Here is a 21535-nt window from a genome sequence, read left to right as displayed (position 1 = left end):
GGGCAAAAGAGAAGGGTATGGACTCCAGCCCCAAACCACCCGAGCCCTGAGTAACTAGGATCAGCAAGCACAGCCAGCCTTTGCTGGGGCAGACAGGTCAGGGGCCCTCGGCCCCAGCTGGTCACACTGCACAAACCACAGCGGTAATGCAATTACCTGGGGGGGCCGGGGCCAGGTGGTGAGACTGCAGGGAACTAGCACTTCCTACATTGTCTATTTTTGTCCTATTTGAATGTTTTATAAGGAGCATATATTACTGTGGTAATATGAAAAAGAGACAAGGGAAAGCTCTTGCTCCTACCTCATCTCAGCTTCCTGAGCCACAAAATGTGCCGCACTCCTCTGCCTCCCAGCCCTCAGAGGAAGGTGGGAGGCCAAGTTTCAGGTCCTCTGCCACAAGGACCTTTTGGGCCTCTCTCCCCTATAAGGTCACTTCCCCTTCTCCTGTTCTGCCCACCCCTCCCCCATAGGGAATTTGGGTTTCTTCCTGGACTTGTATTTCAAGGAAGCATGGAAGGAAAAAGAGAAAGTTTCCTTGAATATTTTTTAGGCTCTCCCATCCAGAACACAGTGAAATGGAGAATGGCCAGGACCTACCTCTGGACCCCAGCTGCCATCACCCATCTACTTCCCTTCCAGCCCCACCTCCCTCTGCAACCCAGCAAGGGCAGGACTGAATGGGATACTGCCCGGCACCTTGGGCACCCCGGGCACCCCAGGGACTCAACCAGAGCAGGCCTTCTCCCAGAAGTGTGGCCTACACGAGCTGAGATGGTCACATCCTCCCCGTCCCCAGAGCTGCTACTTCCCCCTGGCTGGACCAGACAGCCCCACAGACCTGCCGGGTACCATGGAGGTCCACTGGAGGACAGGAAACTATGAACACTGTCTGAGGAACCTGCGATGAAAACAAATGGACGCTTTCTCTTCACAGAGCCCCACAGGCAGCAGAGCAAATGGGCTCTGAGCACCTCATCCCTAGAGACTGAAGCTCCCACAAGGAATGCAACAACAGGGTCCTATGACCTAGTTCAAGTCCCACCTCCTCTAGGAAGCTCCCTCAGCTGCCACCATCCTGCTGGCCTGGCCCAGTCCCTCCTCTTTCTGACCAGGCATACACACTCTGACCAAACTCACTCTACAGCCAGATCTGGCAGCACTGTGCTCCAGGACCCCCTGGTGTTGTCATGTCCTGGGTGCCCAAGGTTCCCCCACTGGACTGTGTTTCTTGTGGATATTGACTGAGTATCCCCTTGGGCACACAGCTCCAAAGTAAAGAAATCATGCATGCACAGTCTGGAGTTGTTACAACCCTGCAGGGCCCTCTCTCAGCTCTCATCTGGATGCACCTGACAGCAGGCCATGGTGGTGAGTGCTGGGTTCCCCACTGACCAGGCCACCTCCCTCAGCCTCCACTTCCTTGACCCTCAGGTGGGGACAACCATCCTCTCGGGGCTGCTGGGAGGCTAAAGCATGCCAAGCCTGGTTGGTAAACAGCCAGTGCTTCCTGCTTATCCTCTCATTCTCTCCCACGACCATGAGCTCCTAGGACTCCCGCTCTTGAATCCCTGAAGCTGATCACTCTGCCTGGCCTTCAAGGGAACATGCCAGATCCTTAAACAAATATTCAACCTCAGCCGCACATGGTGGCTCACGCCTGCAATCCCAGCACTTTGGGAAGCCGAGGCAGGCGAATCACTAGAGGCCAGGAGTTCAAGACCAGCCTGGCCAACATGGCAAAACCCCATCTTTACTGAAAATACAATAATTAGCTGGGTGTGGTGGGGCACACCTGTAATCCCAGCTGCTCGGGAAGCTGAGGCACGAGAATCACTTGAACCTGGGAAGGGAGGTTGCAGTGAGCCAAGATTACACCACTGCACTCCAGCCTGGGCAACCGAGTGAGACTTTGTCTAAAAAAAAACAAACAAAAAAAATTCCAACCTCAACTTCCCAAGGCTGGCTGTGCAAGAGACAGGCCCTGGTCTCCAGTTTTGGAGCTTCTGCTCCTGCTCCTTCCTCCCTACCTGACCAAGGTTTTTTCTCCTTCTCTGTGCCCTTCACTAGGCCTACCTGGCTGGGCCACCGGGCTTAGGAAATCCGAAGCCCAAGCTGAGGCCTGACCTTTCACTTTCATCCAGGGCAGAGGCATGGCCAAAATCAATCAGGGTGTGACCAAGGCCCCAACATTCATCTAGACAATGGCTCAAAAGACAGCTCTCGTTTTCACAGCTCTACAGCTATAGCACCCAAACCTGCTATGCATCGGTGCAGGATTTATATATAGATATAAATCCACCCAAGACACCACCCAGACTTACTGAACTAGAAGGTCCCGGCCTGGTTATCTATATTTCTCAGTAGGTTTGGGGGCGGGGCTCCACAGGTGAGTGAATTCACCCAGATCCCATGTGGGAACCACAAGGATGGTCCCTGACGCTTTACATCACTTTAAGGTCAGCGGCCACCTGGGCTCTCCACCTTGGCTTGTCCTTAAGGACACTTAGTCAGCACCCAGAAGAAGCCTGTGTCTCTCCCCTGCCCGGTAAGGCTTGCCTTCCCAAGTCCCGAGGACACGCTGCTTCTGAGAGAACTGACCCCAGAAATACTCATCCCTCCCCCAGGAGGGGGTAAGTTACCAAAGGAACCCATGGGGGAGGAGCAGGCAGCATTAAGCACTTTCTAGAAATTAAGAGTGTTAAGATGAATTAGGCCTCCTAGTTCAGAAACCACTTGAGAAACAACACTCTCACCAAAACAGGAGGAAGGACAGTGATTCTGTCCCACCCAGTGCTCAAAGTCCGGGCTGCTGGCAGCACAGGTATCACCGTCCGGCACATCCTTCACTGCAGGAACTAAGCTGCTCCACCTGCAAAGCACCCACCTTGACTCCATCTCTCTGTCAGGGGCACCATCTGGGGCACTTAAACTCTCCAAGTCCCACGCAGCACATGCTCAGGACACAAGGGTTTTGATGAAGATGATGATTATCTGGGACTTGTCCCAGGTGCCTCTGCAGCCAGGACATAATGGGCACAATAAGGAAAGGCACAGTAAGAGAAAATTCCTTGCACTGAAGAGGCACACGCAGCTACTGATGCTGCTCTTCAGAAGACACACATCAGTGCTTCTCAAACTGCAAAGTGCAAAAAAATCACTGGATCTTGTTAAAATGTGTATTCTGATACCCAAAGTGTAGGTGGGCCTGAGAGAGCTCCCAGCTACCCATGCTGCTGCTGGCCCAGAGGCCACACCTGAGCAGAGGGCTGCACACAAGGGGGCTACAGAACGGCCAGACCTGACCCTGCTGAGGGCTCACTGTGTGCCGGGCTCTGCAGCTCTTTTACTATCCACACAACCAGCCCAGGAGATGGGAGGCCCATTTTACAGATGAGGAAACTAAGTTGTGGAGACAGTTTGTAACGTGCCCAGGTCCACACAGCTAGTAAGTAATGGAGCTGGAACTTGAACATGAAAATGCCAGACTCCAAGCCCATGACCTTAACCTTCAAGGTTTAGCAACTTTCAGAAAAGCTGAAAGAATATACTCCTGCCCTGGGTACCCTGAGAAGACAGAGGCTGTAAAAGGCCTGGCTACACATCACAGACCCTGAAGACCAGACCCCCTTTCAAAAGGTTGGCACAATCCCAGAGCACAGTGCCCTGAGATACCACTGAGGGGACCTCAGGGTTTTGTCCTGTCCTCAGCCCCTCAAAACCTTGTCTGAGAGCAGCCCAGCCTCCCCCAGCAGCCATCAGGGTCCAGAATTCCTGAGAGGCTGGGACCACAAGGAAGCTCTTGCAGGGCCCCCTGCTCAGCTAGAACACCTCTCCCAAGCTCTCTCTGCCTGACAAAGTTCACCAGGCCCCGTGTGGACTTGGGACTTGGCCCTCAGCCTCCCCCCCACCCACCACCGAAGCAGAGGACAAAGTGGATGGAAGGGGTGGAGAGGAGCAAGTCTGCTCACCTGTCATCAAGATTACAGCCCTAGTTACTCCTGCTGGTGGGGTCCCCAGGCCCTCATAACGAGCTCTCCACCTAGTTCTCAGAAAATGCAGCTGGGCTAACCAATGCCATCCAGCATAACTGGGGAGGCCCTGCACTCAGGGGAGAGCCGACCTGGGCAACTGTCACACATACCCATGCAAGTGCCAGGGAACTCCAGTCAGAGACAGATAGGGGCATGGGGGCTGTGGGTAGCTGCAGCAGCAGGCCTGGACAATCTAACTCACCCCCAACTCTTAGCAGTCTAAAATTCAGACCCAAATAACAATGCCCTTTTCTGAGCCCCCACCCATCATTTATTCCAGACTCCAAACCTAGAAATCAGATTTGTCTCCTTTTTTCTTTTTTTCCCTCACTCCCTACATTTAAACTTTGAACTCTGTGAACTCTACGTGCAATTATCTCCAGAACTCACTCTCTCACCACTGTCACCCCATAGTCCCATCCACTAGCACCTCCCTGATGGACATTAGAACTCCCTGGTTGGCCGGGCGTGGTGGCTCAAGCCTATAATCCCAGCACTTTGGGAGGCCGAGGCAGGTAGATCACGAGGTCAGTTGATTGAGACCATCCTGGCTAACATGGTGAAACCCCATCTCTACTAAAAATAGCCGGGCATGGTGGTAGGCGCCTGTAGTCCCAGCTACTTGGGAGGCTGAGGCAGGAGAATGGCATGAACCTGGGAGGCGGAGCTTGCACGCCACTGCACTCCAGCCCGGGCCACAGAGCAAGACTCCTTCTCAAAAAAAAAAAGAACTCCCTGTTTACCTGACGTCCATGTTCCATCCAGCAAAGATACGCAGTCGGAGCTCATCACGCCCCGCTCTCCCTCACTCAGCACCTTTTGGGGCTCAGCTCCTACGACTCTCTGCATCTCTTATTGCACTCGGGCCACACTGATCCTTCTGGTGTCCCTGAACCCATCAGGTGTATTCCCACCTCAAGGCCACTCCACGTGCTGCTCCCTCTGCCCAAGACGCAGGCCAGACCTTCCGGCCACAGTTCACTGACTCACTCGAGTCAGGGCTCTGTTCATCCGAGCCTCCTCAGTCTTCCCCGAGTACCCCAACTGCAACCACCCTTCACCCTCTTTATGTTTTTTATTTTCATTTTTATTTTTTGAAATGGGGTTTCGCTCTTGTTGCCCAGGCTGGAGTGCAATGGCTTGATCTCAGCTCATTGCAACCTCCGCATCCCGGGTTCAAGCGATTCTCCAGCCTCAGTCTCCTGAGTAGCTGGGATTACAGGCATGTGGGCCACCCTGCCCAGCTAATTTTGTATTTTTAGTAGAGACAGGGTTTCTCCATGTTGGTAACGCTGGTCTTGAACTCACGACCTCAGGTGATCCACCCGCCTTGGCCTCCCAAAGTGCTGAGATTACAGGCGTGAGCCACCACACCCAGTCCCCCTCACCCTCTTTCATCATCATACTGACCACAAGCTGGTACTGTGTGTGTGTGCGCACACATGTCCCCACGTGCACATCAACGTGACAAAATGCTGCACATGTTCAAGGCTTGTTAGCATCTGTCTTCCCTCACTCAACAGTCAAGTGTATTATTCTGCTCATCTCTGTACCCCCAGCACTTAACAGTGGACACTCAAATATTTGCTCAATGAGCCAACAAATTATTCTGTGACTAATGTGGGCCCCCTTCACAACTGCTCTATGGTTTTCTATTGCTACAAACCCAAGGGTCTTACTTGTGAGAGCTGGAGCTCCCAAAGAGCAAAGAGTGTCCCCACCCCAACCCCCAAACAGGAGCCTCCGGAGGGCAGGAGCCAGAGATGTCAGGCTTAAAGGGAGGTTTCCAAAATGAGACCTTCTTTAACTGTGAGACACTTCCTCAGCCCCCAACTGAACTAAGAATCTCACTAACTTCCCTGGGAGAGAAGATGCCCAACCAGATGTGGGAAGCGTCCAGCTTTGTGAACAGAAGAGTCACTGTTGACCCAACTCCAGCCCATCTCTTGGCCCTCAAGTTCCACTAATCTTATCCCTATTACCAACTACAATCACTCAGTTAGCACCTACTGTGTGCTGACACAATACTAAGCACTGAACACATGGAATTACATCTTACTCAATCCTCTTAACAACCCTGTGAGGTTGATTTGGGAGGCAGACTCTGGGAGTGGCTAAGAGCATGGACTTTGGCGTCAGGCTGCCTGGGTTAAGCCCCAGCCCCACCACGTGCTGGCTGTGTGACCTCATCTCTATGCCTCCATTTCCTAGGCTGTCTATAAAATGGTGATAGCAGCTTACCCTCTCCTCACAAGACAACAGGCTGAATAACCCAACCCAAAAATCTGAAATCTGAAATGCTCCAAAACTTTCTGAGCACCAATATGACGCTCAAAAGAAATGGTCACTGGAGCATTTTGCATTTTTATATCGATGCTCAACTGGCCAGATAATACAAATATTCCAAAATCCAAACTCCAAAACACTTCTGTCCCAAGCTTTTGGAATAAAGATCTTCAACTTGCATGAGGATTCAATGGTCTATGCGTGGAGCATTCAGAACAGGGCCCGGCACACGGGAAACGCACATGAGCATCGGCGCTCACATTCAGCAAGTGTGAGCACTGAGGTAAGGAGACGTGCACTGGGTCCAGTAACACAGTAAGCAGGAGAGCCAAAACTGGAACGCAGGCTCCCTGCCTCCAGAGCCCCCGACCTTGACCACTATACTATGCTGCCCCCCTCTGCAAGTACAACACACACTCACCCCCTATGCCCAGAAATCCCTATGTCTCTGCCCAACCAAGGAATCCAAAGGAAAGTTACCCCCCCTATTTCTCTAGAGCAGGGGGTATGTGTTAGATGGGAGGAAAAATCACACATTTATTTCCCCCAATCTCTAACAAAATTTAGCATGTCTTCCCACTATGAATTTTTGCAACAGTAGTAGTATAGAAGCAGTACCTGTACGCTTGTCACCAAGAGAAACCGGATTATTTTCCTATCACATTTCTGCAGTTACAGATGTCACAAATATTTATACTCATCACTACTTTGAATTGTAAAGTCATTAGACCTCCTGTGTAATAAAGCACTTATGTTTCTTTAATAAGTGCTTTTTCTTTATCTTTTTTTTTTTTTTTTCTTTTGAGACAGAGATTTGCTCTTGTTGTCCAGGCTGGCATGCAATGGCACAGCCTCGGCTCACTGAAACCTCCGCCTCCTGTGCTCAAGCGATTCTCCTGTCTCAGCCTCCCAAGTAGCTGGGCTTACCGGCACCCACCACCACACGCAGCTAATTTTTGTATTTTTAGTAGAGACGTGGTTTCATCATGTTGGCCAGGCTGGTCTCAAACTCCTGACCTCAGGTGAGCCACCCACCTCAGCCTCCCAAAGTGTTGGCTTTTTTTTTTTTTTTTTTTTGAGACGGAGTCTCGCTCTGCCGCCCAGGTTGGAGTGCAATGGCCGGATCTCAGCTCACTGCAAGCTCCGCCTCCCGGGTTCACGCCATTCTCCTGCCTCAGCCTCCCGAGTAGCTGGGACTACAGGCGCCCGCCATCGCGGGCGGTTTTTTTTTTTTTTGTATTTTTTAGTAGAGACGGGGTTTCACCGTGTTAGCCAGGATGGTCTCGATCTCCTGACCTCGTGATCCGCCCGTCTCGGCCTCCCTAAGTGCTGGGATTACAGGCTTGAGCCACCGCACCCGGCCTTTTTTTCTTTTTTTTTTGAGATGGAGTCTCGCTCTGTCACCCAGGCTGGAGTGCAGTGGCGCGATCTCTGCTCACTGCAAGCTCCGCCTCCCGGGTTCACGCCATTGTCCTGCCTCAGCCTCTTGAGTAGCTGGGACTACAGGCGCCTGCCACCACGCCCAGCTAATTTTTTGTATTTTTAGTAGAGACAGGGTTTCACTGTGGTAGCCAGGACGGTCTTGATCTCCCGACCTCGTGATCCACCTGCCTTGGCCTCCCAAAATGCTGGGATTACGGGCGTGAGCCACCGCGCCTGGCAGTGCTGGCTTTTATATTGAGAACTATACTTCAACACCATTGGTGTACTTTGCAATGCTGTATATTTAAAGACCTTATTCTGAGGAGTCCATGCACCAAAAGGGCTGAGAAAACCTGCTTTAGAGTGGGGAGGGAGCAAACTCAGCAGAAGGCTAGGTCCTCCCCTCCCTGCCCACTGCATGGGACCCAGGCTGAGAGCTCAAAGCAGAGGATGGGTGCTGCTCCCATTTCCCACCCAGCTAAGGGAACAGGGGGCCTGGTGAAGGGCAAGAAGCTGGCTGAAGGCCCTCAGATTCCCCAGCGTCACGCCACAGTGCTCAGGCTGACCCTCAAACCCTTGCATGCTGATGAAGGTGACTCCAGAGAAACAAAAACAGCCACATGCACCTGCTAGCTGGGAGCAGGCTACTCTGGAGCTTGTTTTGATCATGCCCCCAACATCACAGTCCCCAATTTCCCTGGGCTGGTCCCCACCTGAGCCTCACCTGCTATGGCTACAACCCACCAAGTCTGTAGCTTCCTCCTTCTGGCTGCAGCCACTGCCCCAACCTCTTCCAAAGACAGGCCTCTTCCAAAGACTGACACCATAAAAATGCACAAATGAAGCACACAGGAAGGCTCAAGGGCAGGGATTTGACCTCGGGAGGAGGGTGCAGGACGTGGCATTTATATTGGGCCCTTAACAATGGGTGGGAAAGAGGCGAGGAGGGGGTAGGGAGACATTCCAGGTGCGAGGGACAGAACATGCAGACTGCAGATGTGCAGGCAGGAGAAGATTGCCCCTAATGTCACACTAAGGAGCCATAATTGTATTCTGGGCCTTGAAATGCACGACAGGGTACAACACAAGGACAGGACTGACACTAGGCTGCAGGAAGAGGGAGGGACGGCAGAGAGGTGAGGCAGGGGACCAGCAAGGGACAGTCACAGCCCAGGGTAGCTCCCATGGCCAGGCTGACCTGAGCAACTCCTAATGCCTTAGCAGTTATTTCTCACCATTAATTAAAAACTGGCACTCTGGTTTATAAAAAGGCAGCAGCAGCTAAGGTAATAGTCCAGAGCAGAGGTTAAAAAAAATGTTTTTTAAGCCTGAACTGGGACAGGAACAATGGGGGAGGCAGGAGAGCCAGAGGGCCCCTTGGGAGCACCCCTTTTTCGCCCCCTGCAGCAGCACTATGGCGGAGCCACTCCACTTTGATCTCTCACTACTGTTGACAGCAGGGACAGTTATTTACCTTTTATCCCTAACCACCTGAGAAGGGGCCGGAGATGCAGAACATCTTCTAACACCTGACGGGTAAATGACATGGAATTGGCAGGGCTCGGCTTTTGTCTCAGAAACAAGTTGGAAAAACAATGATTTTAAGGGCATTGTGTGAGAACCCCAGCGGATTGGAAGACGGGAGACCTAGGTTCTAGTCCTGGCTCTGCCTTACTAAGTGGCTTGAAGCAGCCATTTCACCTCTGTAAAATGAGGGTGATAAAATCAGGCAGTTAAAAGACAAGGTAAAGTGAAACTAGAACTATTATATTCAGAGTTTGGTGAGACAGTCGGAAAACCCTTTTTCCCAGAGCCTCCTCCACCCTGATGCCTGCTCTCCTCTCCAAGTGCCCCCCCCCCCAGCAGCCTGCCTCACACACCAGCACACAGGAGCTGTGTGGGCGTCAAGCCAACCCCTGCTGTCTCCCCGCATCCACCGCCTACCCCACCTTTTGATTTGGTATCTACAGTAAAACTGCAAGCCAGACATAATTGCAGGACAGGATACAGCCTCTTATCAGGCCAGAAGATGATTCTTATCACCTGGCCTGGCACCATGCCTGGCACCAGCAACCTTTGGAGGGAGCCCAGGTCCTCATTCATGAGTTCCCCCTGCCTCTGTGGGGACAGACAGCTCACTCAGCCCTCCTCAGATCCCAGCCAGGTCCAGCCTCCCTCCCTCCTGGGCACAAGCACTTCGTCTAATCCTCATCCTAATACTGTAGGCTCCAAAGGTCTGTCATTGTCAGCTCACCCAGCACAAGGAAAAGCTGCAAAAATGGCTGGAGACAAGTCAAACCACAGAGAGCAACAGAAAAGATGTAGGGTTGACAGCACAGTGTAGGGAGAAAAGCATCAGGTTTAGGCATCAGAAGTCTGGCTGAGTCGTGTGACCTTGGACAGGTCATTCCACCTCCTGAGACCCCAGTCTCCATATTCGCAAAAATAGTGGTCCCCTGGCCGGGCGTGGTGGCTCAAACCTGTAATCCCAGCACTTTGGGAGGCCGAGGCGGGCAGATCACGAGGTCAGGAGATCGAGACCATTCTGGCTAACGTGGTGAAACCCCGTCTCTACTAAAAAAAAAAAAAACAAAAAACTAGCCGGGCGAGGTGGCGGGCGCCTGTAGTCCCAGCTACTCCGGAGGCTGAGGCAGGAGAATGGCGTAAACCCGGGAGGCGGAGCTTGCAGTGAGCTAAGCTCTGGCCACTGCACTCCGGCCTGGGCGACAGAGCGAGACTCCATCTCAAAAAAAAAAAAAAAAATTGGTGGTCTCCCTGTCTGCCCTCAGGGAAGAATAAAATGAGGTGACACTGGGAAGGCACCCTTAAAAGTAGGCCAAACCACACAGAAAGATGTAGGTTTATTGTCTATCAAAGGCCTTTTACAGGCCATCATCGGCCCCACATAACTGAGGTGGCCCAGGACCAAAAAGCAACAACCCTGCCCAGAAGGAAGGACAGAACCCGCAAGATGACCTCTGTCGGGGGATCTCTGACAGGTGGAAAAATAAAGAAGAAATTCCACTTAACCCATCCCCTTCGCCAGTGTGCTCCTAACTCCATATTCACCCTGAGCAGGAGACTCAGGTTGAGGAAAACAAAACCAAGTGGCGATGGTCCCCTCTGCCAAGGTCTCAGTTCAGACCCCACAACAGGGGGAGACAAACAATAACTCCCCTGCCAGGCTTATGGGAAGTACAGAACTGTGTGGTGAGAACGTTGCATTTGGGAAAACAAAAATGGGGGAGGGAAGAAAATACAGAACACATTTGCCTCTAAATGCAGAAAATACCTTTGGAAGGTTACACAAGAACTGGTAATGTTAGATGTCTCTGAAGAGAGTAGCTAGGTGACTCAAGGTGGGGCAAGGGAAATTTTTTTCATTACGTGCCCTTCTGTACCTTTAGAATTTGGACCAGGTGAACTACTCAAAAGTAAATGGGGGCCGGGTGCGGTGGCTCACGCCTGTAATCCCCGCACTTTGGGAGGCTGAGGTGGGCAGATCACTTAAGGTCAGGAGTTCGAGACCAGCCTGGCCAACATGGTGAAACCCTAACTCTACTAAAAATACAAAAATTAGCTAGGTGTGGTAGCATGCACCTGTAGTCCCAGCTACTCGGTAGGCTGAGGCAGGAGAGTCACTTGAACCTGGGAGGCGGAGGCTGCAGTGAGCCAAGATCACACCACTGCACTCCAGCCTGGTCAACACAGCAAGACTCTGTCTCAAAAAAAAAAAAAAAGAAGTAAATAGGAAGTAAAGAAAGTCAGGCTGTTTTGCTGAGAGCAGCACACAGGAAACTAAGCTTGGCTCCCCTCACTCCCTCTCCTGGCCCAGTCCCACCACACTCACAGTTTCCCTGCCTCCAACTCACCCTGCCTCTAATCAGATCTCACCTGTTATTCAAGGCCTTGCCTCTCCCAAGAAGCCCACCCTGATCACTCCAACTGGTGAGCTCCCCCTTCTCCTGATCCCCTCATTCTCTCACACTTTTTACATGCTGCTTTGTAGAGGAACTGTCCTTGCTGCGTTAGGCTTGTCTCAAACATATTTTAGCCCTTCTAGAGAAAGGGCTATCTACTTTATTTCCCTGGTTTCCCCCACAGCACTGACCTAGGCACAGTGGTTACAATGGTTGTTCAGTAATTGCTTCCTGGACGTTGTGAAACAGAAGGGAAAAAATAGCAAATGACTGTATTGCTGCAGGAGGAAGAACAGGATGGCTCGGAGTGTTCTGTCACAGTAAAACCAGCATGTGACGTCTTGGGAAGGATTACAGAGTCTGGTATGTGCTGATGCCCCCAAGCCCTGCTTGAAAGGAGCAAATCTCCCAGGGGTGGAAAGTGCCCTGGTGGAAAGTGAGGCTGACCTTCTCAAGCCTCACTCCACTCCCTTTTTTTTTTTATTTTTTTGAGATAGGATCTTGCTCTGTCACCCAGGCTGGAGTGCAGTGGGGCAATCATTGCTAATTGCAGCCTTGAACTCCCGGGCTCAAGTGATCCTCCCACCTCAGCCTCCTGAGTAGCTGGGACTACTAGCGCACCACCATGCCCAGCTAATTTTTTGTATTTTTTTTACAAATGGAGTCTTGTTATGTTGCCTAGGTTGCTCTTGAACTCTTGGCCTTCAATGATCCTCCTGACTTGGTCTCCCAAAGTGCTGGGATTACAGGCATGAGCCACCACACCCAGCCCTCACTCCACTCCTGAGAGTTATCTGGTGGCAGTGACTCCCTCCCAAAGTAAGAGACAACACCCCCCAGCCTCTGAGACGGACACAAGGCTAGAGCTACAGACCAAATGTGCTTATCCCAATAAACCAAGGACTCACCCAGGAGAAGCAGGTCATGCTTACAAAGCACCAGATTAACCCCCGAGATCCATGTCAAGGAGGAGAGAGGAAGCCTTAGCAGGCAGCAGCTGAGCACCTGGCCCTGTGCAGAGCAGGGTCATGGGAGACATGGGGGAAGACTGAAGTGGGCAGTGTGGTGTGGTGGCCAAGGGCACAGACTCGGAAGCCAGACTGCCTGGGTTCACATCCTGATTTTGTGCCATGTGCTGTGGTCAAGTCCAGTGACTCATGCCTATAATCTCAGCACTTTGGGAAGCTGAGGCAAGAGGATCACTTGAGAGTTCATGGCTGCAGTGAGCTATGATGGCACCACTGCACTCCAGCCTGAGTGATGGAGCCAGATCCCCCCCAAAAAAGAAAGAAAAAGCAAAGTCACTTTACCTCTCCATGCCAAGGTTTCCTCAGCTGTTAAACAGTGCCTACACCTCAAGGGCTTGCCGTGGACAAACGGAAGTCCAGTCCTTAAGACAGTGCCAGCACCTAGACAGGCCTTCATCAGTGATGTACTAGACCAACCAGGCAATGAAAATAATGCACCAAAACAGGTGCACATGCTCCAGGTGTGGGGATTCAGAGAAGGCTGGGGAGGCAGATGGGTTCCATGATGGCCGACAGGTCTGGTGTGTGTCCGCTCCTCACAGAGGTGTGCCTTGACCACAGCCGGCACCAGTGGCTCTGTCTACTCCCAACATCTCCAGGGCTCCCTGTCTAGGCCCCAAAACATAGCACTTGCCTATAGGGCTTCCTCCAAATGGAGGGGGATGTCCGGGCCTCCCCTTCTCTGGAATCTCTCCCGTACCAGTGGCCCACTCTTGGCCTTTCAGGCCTCCAGAACTGCCTTTGGATTGGACTGCCCTTCCAGGTCAGCAGAGAAGCCCAATGCCCCATCTCACTAAAACCCGGCAGGCACTTCCACAGAAACCCTGGGGTACACACAGGGCTCCAAATGCCACCTCTTCTTTATCCCAAATCCTACAGCTCTGTGGGCTGCCCGGGTCTAATGGAAACCACACAGGGCACACCCTCCACTAAGTGCTGGGTAGTTGAGAGTGTGCAGCTCTCCCTCTGCGAGTCTCCGTTTCCTGTCTGAGCTCTCTTCCAGGTCCCATGCTGGAGTCCCATGAGTAAGGGCTGTGCTCCCTTCCCCACTACCAGGTGAACCAAAGGTCAAGGTGGCCTGTGATACCCCCTCCCCGCCCTGCAGCTTCTTGGAGGTGCTGGCTGCCCCTGGGAGCCCCATTTTGGGAGGCCCTACTTACTGCTCCTGAGAGGCCGGGGCCCAGCTCCACACAGAGGCCTTGTGTGGCCAGCCAAGCCTTTCTCTGGCCACCATTGTTCCCAAGGTAGAAATAACCTCAGGCCAGCTCAGTAAGGGCACAGTGATCAGATTCTTCCCCGATGGGACTGCCAGGTGCACAGCAGACTCACATGTGGACTCATTTTTATTACCTGGCCGTGGGGAAAAACAAAACTGCTTCATGACTACACCATTTTGCAAAGGAAGAAAAAGAGGACTGCTTCCCCTGGAGCAGAGCGACAACAGCTCCTGTTCTTATGTTCATCATCTGTCCCTGCGCAGGGTGGGAAGGGCAGGAGAACATCTGGACAAGGCCAGGCCAGTGGTTTAGACAAGAGCGTCACAGCACTGAGGTGGCAGCAGTGACAAGCGGGGCGGGCAGCTCCCAGCAGAGGAGGACAGCCCTCAAGGTCACCGGGATGTGGCTCTGCTGAGCTGTGCCTTGCAGTCAGCTGCCTACAAGGACAGGCAGGCGGGGCAGAGATGGGGCTGACCACAGGCCCCTTGAAACTCCCTGGTCCCAGCCAGGGCTCAGGGCCAGGGGCAGATGGGGAGGGCAGGGGAAGCTGCTGGGCCAGAGAGGAAGAGCTGCCCAGCCTGACTGAGGAGTCACACTTCCTACCCCGCCCCACACCCCCAGACGCTGCTGCTCAAGCAACCCCAAATAAAAACTACCCCATAACTAAGGGCAGTGGAGCTTCTGCATACCAATGACTGGCTTCTGAGTGCAGCCACACCCTTCTCCTGCAGCAGAGCAGACCTCCCCAGCAGCCCCACAGGCCTCCCATGCCAGCTCTGGGGCTGGGGCAGGAGCCAAGGCCAGGGGCTCAAGTGACCACGGCTGTTTTCCGAGGAGCAGAGTCACACCCAGAAGCCAATAGAGAGAAGGCTGTGGGGTCACACACCATCTGCCCACAACTGTCTGCCCAGGCTGTCTGTGGGTTACAGGATAGATGGAAGCCTTCAGAGACCATCCCAGCCTTAGGCCAACAGGATGCATGTCCCCTCAGGTGCCTCCCAGTGCCCCCAAACCCACCCACCTAAGGAGGTCTCAGAACACCATGACCAGCCAGGCAGAAGGCTCTCATCTCAGACCTACATCCTTCACAGCCTTAGGTCTCCGAGCTCCCTTGCCAAGTGGCACAGTCTAAGCAGGGCCTGAATGGAGCCTCTTGCAGGCCATGATTCATGGTCACAACAGTTCTAGTCTTTGTGATGAAAAAAGACAAACTGATCCCAACCCAAGTTCCCAAGAGGCCAGCCTCTAACCATTGATCCAACAGGATGATGATCCTGTCTGTCACACTCCAGGCCTTACCACAGGGACCATTTCACCCTTATCAGGATGAGGGAGAAGGTGGACAGGGGCTCCATATAACACAGTTGTGCTCTCTCCTCCTCCTCTCCTAAAACACACAAAGACCAGCATTCCAGGGCAAAGACCAGGTCTCCCCAAGCAAAATAGCCCTGTGGCAGATGCCCTGTCTTCTTACTCCAAAACCTTTGCTGCTGCTTCCTTCCTTCCCTCTTCTGATATATTCAGGTCCACTCCCTGAGGGTGTGATCCACACCAATTGCATAAAGGCCAGACGGGTCCAAATGACCCATCTGACCCCACAAGGAACAAGGAGAACTAACTACCTACCACATCCCATCCCTGTCTTGGGAGTCAGGGAGGCAAACACAGGATACCCACTGGGGAGTGCTAAGGAGGATGTTGGGCCAGGCGTGGTGGCTCATGCCTGTAATCCCAGCACTTTGGGAGGCCACGGCAGGTGGGTCACCTGAGGTCAGGAGTTTGAGACCAGCCAGGCCAACATGGCGAAACCTGGTCTCTACTAAAAATATAAAAATTAGCCTGGTGTGCTGGCACACACCTGTAATCCCAGCTACTCAGGGGACTGAGGCAGGAGAATCACTTGAACCTGGGAGGCAGAGATTGCAAGTGAGCCAAGATTCCGCCACTGCACTCCAACTTGGGCAACAGAGTGAGACACTGTCTTAAAAAAAAAAAAAAAAAAAGGTAAAAACCAGAAAATAAATCACAGAGAAGCATCCAGGATTTCCAGACTCACAGGAACATGACGATCCATGGACAGTTCTACTGAGGGAGGGGAGATCATTAGTTTCCTTGTGTACTACCGTTCCATTTTGTTTTGAGAATATCCTCTTCAATTATTTGGAAGCCTCTGGTGAAATTCCTCATTTCAAAGACTGCCCCACTGACACAAGACCTTCGGAGGCTGCTAAAGCACCTACCACCCCAGCCACCACCATCACACAAAACAGGGCCCCAGAGTCACCACCACGCTAATATTGTGAGAGCTTCTATGTATCCAGAACTACATTAAGGCTTTTACAGATGGTGTCTTATCTAATCTGTACAACTCTATGATCATCATCATGACTTTTTTAGAAGTGAGGAAGTGGGATAAGTAACCTGCCTGCTGGTAAGTCACAGAACTGAGAATGAAACCCCAGTCTCCAGGTTTTTAAGCCCTGGGCCATCCTCCCTTCCCAACAGGGCAGGGGCAGCTCCAGACAGGGCTGCCAGGGAGGAGAGCTGCAGAGCTGCAGGGCTTATCTGAGCCTGGCTTCAGGACTGCAGAGGCCTTTCAAGCCCAGCCCTAGTTCTTGAGCCTCTAGCAGCAAATAGAATGCAGAGAGCTGCAAAGGGCCAGCTCATTTCGCTGGGAACTCTCGTACTCTTCTGTGTACTCCATCACCCATGATTCTGAGGCTTTCCTAGGCTCTAAGTTCTAGACTGTCTCCCCCATCCCATAAGAAGCTCTTCCAGACATTGTTACCAAAACCTCCCTTCACCATCACTGCTCTGCACTGACCACTCACCATGTACAGGGACTGTACTAGGTGCTTAAGTTGCATTTTCATTTCATCCCTCACATCAACCCTATGAAGGTATAAATTATCTCCATTTTACAGATGTGAAAACTGAGGCACCAAGAGTTTATATGACTTGCCACAGGTGGCAGTTTTGGGACTGGGATCTGTCCAGTGCCACTCTGCAGCCCCTTCCCAACCATGAAGGTACCTCCCCCAGTCAGGTCCTCTCTTGGCAAAGGGCCACCATCTGCCCTGCCTGACACCACCGCAGCCAACTCCTGGAGTTAAGGAATAGATACTTTTCTTTTCCACCATTATCCAAAGCTGAGGAGGGTACACCCTGGTCTTCTCTGCTTTGCCCTCTCCCTACCAGGCAGCATTCAGACTCAGTCTCGGTAGCCCACAGCAGGGTGCTCCAGGAAATACCACCAGGAATGACCACTAGAGCCAGAGGTGGGGACCACAGCGGGGTTGACAGCCCTCCTTCTCTGTCAGTGGGCATTGTGTTAGGTCCAGTAAACTAGAGCACCAGGCCAACTTCACATACTTTCCTCTGCCCACCCTAAGTGACCCTCCCCACTCCTGTTCCCTCCCAGTTCTAGAAATAAACCAGGTCATAGCATCAGAGAAAACAGCCAGGTGCGTGTGGAAAGATCCTGGTGGAAAAGATTATTTCTATAAAGTAAATTAAGGCTCCCATTCAGATCAAGGGGCGGTAAGTCAAATTCTCCAAGACAGGCTGTTCTTGGCTGAAAACGGGTCCACCTGGACCTACAGGCTTGGCCAGCTCAGCTAAGGAAGATCCAGAGGCCAAGAGGAAAGCATGGGCAGGAACTGGAAAAAACAATCAAAGAAGCTGCTCCCTGCAGGCCTGGAGCCTTTTTTTGGTCTGCCTCCTCTTGTTCCCCCAGCACCCCCCGAACAGATGTGTCATCTACCAGTCTGGTCAGAGTAGCTGATTGGTGGAGGGTGAAGGACTGGGGGAAGGGGTGGGATGATTTGGGGGACAGGCACTTCCTCTGAAAAAGAATGGGCTAAGAGATCCAGGGGAGAGCTTTTCGCCCCATATACCCACCCTGTTGGGCTCCAGGAACCAGGAAGGAGGGAGAGGACAGAAAGGAGGAAAAAAACAAAACAAGGTCCAAGCTATACCACATGATTCCACACCCAGCCACCAAACAGCAAGTCATGAAGGAAGGAGGGGAGCAGGCCAGGGGATGGGGAGATGGAGTTAAGTCACAGCCACGCCTGGAACCTGCCCTGCACTAATGCCCTCCTCATCCCAGGCCACAGAGAGACAGCCAGGAAGGTCATTTCACACCCGTGTTTCGGAAAACATTCAAGGTCAGATCCTTTCTACCTAAATCCTGCTTTCATTTGGGTTTGCATCAGGCTCATCCCCTTCCTCCTGCAAGCCTTCCTGGATTTATTCACTCAGTGGATGCCATTCCACCAGGGCAAACGTTTGCGGCACCTCTCCTGACCTAAGGCACAGTCCTGCCCCAATCCCCTTACCCTCCTACCCAGATCACTCCCAAGTTAACCACTTGAGTGATCCACAGCAGGCTGTCAGCCCCCGGACTGGCTTCCAGCTCCTGCCCAAGCCCAAAACAGGAAATGGGGCTCCAAGGCTGAAGCCTTGATCTTAACACAGGCAAGGTTAAATGCTGCCAAAATAAATGATTTTAAAAAAACCTGGCCCATTGAGGTGGAAATGACCGGGAGATAATCTCCTGCTGTGCATTAACCATGCCGCTGCCTCCTACCTCAGGCAGGGCAGGGCAGGCAGGCCACTGGAAGGCTGACTCAAATGTTTCCTTTTTTTGCTTAGGAGCTCCTCCTGCCCTCAGACCAGGGACACAGGACACAGAGAGACAGGATGGGGGGGGTGACATCTCTAGATAGTGGAGGGCATCTTGAGAGCCAGGCAAGAAGCAGATGCCCTCTGCAGCCAGTTTCTACGTTTAGCGGGGTAATCAACATTCAACCTCGCCCTGGAGAAAGACACCTGGCCTTCCTTCCCCCGCAGGGCAGGTCTGTGCCTCTCCACTCCCTTGCCGGACAGGCGCCCGCAGTTCCCCTCCCCTTTGAGGAAAGGGAGGTAGGCCCGGAGGCTCTAAGAATGGCCCCAAGATTTCCCTTCTTGAGGTTTCCATAGCCCCAAAGCCTCTGAATCTCATTCCTAACTTTACTTGACAATCTACTCCCAACGTTCGCCACCACTTGAACCTCCCCCAGGCCTCTCAGGGACCACTAGCGGTGGAGCCGCACACAGCGCACGTTTGGGGAGCATGAAGGCGACCCCGAAATGCGAAGAACCAACGTGTCTGTCGGTTTACGACCTTGAGCGCAAGGCAAGGGGCTCACCCGCCCGGCGGAAGTTCAGGGTCCTGATCCCCCACCAGCCCCGCCCAGTTAGGCCTTTAGCCGTTTCTGTGCCCCCGCGCCCCCTACTCACTGCGTGTGCTGGGCGCGGCCTGCGCCGAAGACCTCGTCCAGCGCCACCGTGGCCTGGCCCAGGAACTTGTCGACGCCGATAAGCGAGCGGTGCATGGTGGTGAGCACCAGCTCGCAGGCGGCGGCAGAGCTCGCGGCCCAGGGCGCCGGGCCCGCGTCGGCCTCCTGCGCCCGCAGCAGGCCATCCAGGGCACCGGGCGGCAGCTCGAAGGAGCACTCCTCACGCCACTCGGGGCAGCCGTGCGTCTTCTCCACCACCGACGTACTGTACTTCTCGCGGCCCACCTGGATCACGGTGTACGCGTCGCTGGTGCTGCCCGCGCCCGAGCTCTTGCCCCGCAGCCCGCGGGCCCGCAGCACGGTCACCTGGACGTGCGTGGGCAGCCAGCGGGAAGGCCCCGCCGCCGGCTCCGCGCCCCGCACCAGGGCCATGGCGGGGAAGCGGCGGGCGAAGTCTGGCCGAGCCGGTGCAGACCCCGGGACCTGGTGACAAACTCGGCCGCGGCAGAAGGCGGTCAGGAACCGACTCCGAGCGCCGCCGCAGCTGCCGGCTGGGCTGGGCCGGGCCGACCGGCCGCCGCCTCCCCGCCCCACCGGGCCGCGGGCCGGGGGCCGCGCCGCGACGTCAGCGCCCCGCCCCCTTCCCCGCCCCGCGCCCGCCGCCCCGACCCGCGTGGCGGTGCGACAGGGATGCGGGGACGCCGCTCGCGCCCAGGCAGCCGCAGACCCGCCCGGAGCGGGAAGGGGCGGCGCGCGCCCTCTGCAGAGGGTGGGCGGAGTTCCCGCGGTGGCCCCGCCCCTGGCTGGGGGCGCCCGAAGCAACCCGGCCTCGCCTGTGGGGAGCCCAACACCCGCGGCCAGGTACAAAAAACCCGCTCTGCGCCTCCAGGCCAATCCCACGTCTCCGTTCTAAAAGTCCCTGCTCTGGAAAGCCGTCGCCCTAAAAGGGTCCCGGCCCGCCGCCCCTGGGATGGCCAGCCTCTTGGCGCGGACTTGGGGTGATAGGGACCCCCGCCGCTCCCCTGACCCTGGGCCGCGCTCTCCCCTCCTCCAGTCCGCCCCTGCCCGGGAAAATGCCAGAGAGAAACCGGAGCGATTGCCGCCCCGCCACGTGACGGTCCCGCATCGGCGACCTGGAAAGGAGTGAGCTGCCGCCGCCTCCAACCTTTCCCGGCACAGGGGGCCGGGATGCGGCCAGGCCGCGGCGCGGGAGGCCCGAGAGCGGGGCTGACCCTCCTCAGATTCTGCGGCGGAGAGCTGAGTGATGAATAAATGAGTAACCACATCAATATTTAAGTGTTCACTCGGAGCCTTGGGGCTAGTGTGTCACGGGTTGGGGGAAATTACAGGCCCTGGTGGGGGGTTAAATAACTACTTCCACCCATTATTAAGTGCCTACTATGTGCCAGGGCCTGAGTATTACGTACACTTAGTTTATTATCGATAATAACGATGTTTAGTAATTATAGATGCTGAATTTCAGCCAACTGTGGTCTGTGTGCTTTTATATGCATTAGCTCATTTTATCCTCAGAGCAACTCTGTGGGGTGAGTATGGCTTTTATCCCTATTTTCCAGAAGATGAAATGTCAGCTTAGATGGGGGAGGGTTGTGAATCCACTAGATGCCCCCAGGGCCTGTTTTGTTTTGTTTTGTTTTTAACTTTCAGAGCCTGTATTTTTAAAATAATAATTTTAAAATAATACACACAGCTTTTTTAAAAAAATCAAATAGGACAGAAGGGCTTGCAATGAAAAGCAAGAACTCCCTCTCCATCCTTCAAACCAGGGATACCACTTAAAGCCACTGGTGTTTTCAGGTCTGATGGTTACCTCCACATCATTACATTAAGATGCTCACATAGCTACATCTGGATTTATCAGGACTGGCCACTGTCTGTGGCCTTTCTCCTATGATAGATAATGATTTAGCTGGCTCACACCCACTTCCATCCCTCGATCTTGTGTAGTTACGCTATTATTTTTAGTTCCTCTATAGCAGGGGTCCCCAACCCTTGGGCCACAGACTGGTAACCCTCCATGTCCCGTTAGGAACTGGGCTGCATGGTAGGAGGTGAGCGGTGGTGGAGGCTAGCTGGTGAAATTTCATCTGAATTTACAGCCGCTTCCTATTGCATTACTGCCTGAGCTCCACCTCCTGTCAGATCAGCCGTGGCATTAGATTGTCCTAGGAGCACAAACCCTACTGTGAACTGTGCATGCCAGAGATCTAGGTTGCAGACTTCTTATGAGAATCTAATGCCTGATGATCTGTCACTGTCTCCCATCCCCAGATGGGACCATCTGGTTGCAGGAAAACAAGCTCAGGGCTCCCACTGATTCTACATTAT

The 21535-nt window shown here is 53.5% G+C and overlaps 1 protein-coding gene across 6 annotated transcripts in view; it reads right to left on the bottom strand.

Annotated features, from left to right (window-relative positions):
• RAB11FIP5 (RAB11 family interacting protein 5) overlaps positions 1–19948 on the bottom strand; it is a 38999-nt gene extending 19051 nt beyond the window's left edge. For 4 of the 6 annotated variants that reach the window (XR_012422198.1, XM_045369081.3, XM_015433544.4 and 1 more), the window contains exon 1: positions 19188–19799. Coding sequence is in view for 5 of the 6 variants with exons in the window: in XM_045369081.3 (XP_045225016.1) it covers positions 19188–19618 (431 nt within the window). In the remaining variant the exon portion in view is untranslated. Of the gene's footprint in view, positions 1–19187 lie in introns of all 6 variants that reach the window. The other 2 variants (XM_015433543.4, XM_005575603.5) reach the window with 2 other exon arrangements.
• Positions 19949–21535: the final 1587 nt, after the last annotated feature.

The sequence above is a fragment of the Macaca fascicularis genome, chromosome 13, assembly GCF_037993035.2.
Source record: "Macaca fascicularis isolate 582-1 chromosome 13, T2T-MFA8v1.1".
NCBI lineage: Eukaryota > Metazoa > Chordata > Mammalia > Primates > Cercopithecidae > Macaca > Macaca fascicularis.
This window is presented reverse-complemented; position numbering and strand designations above follow the sequence as displayed.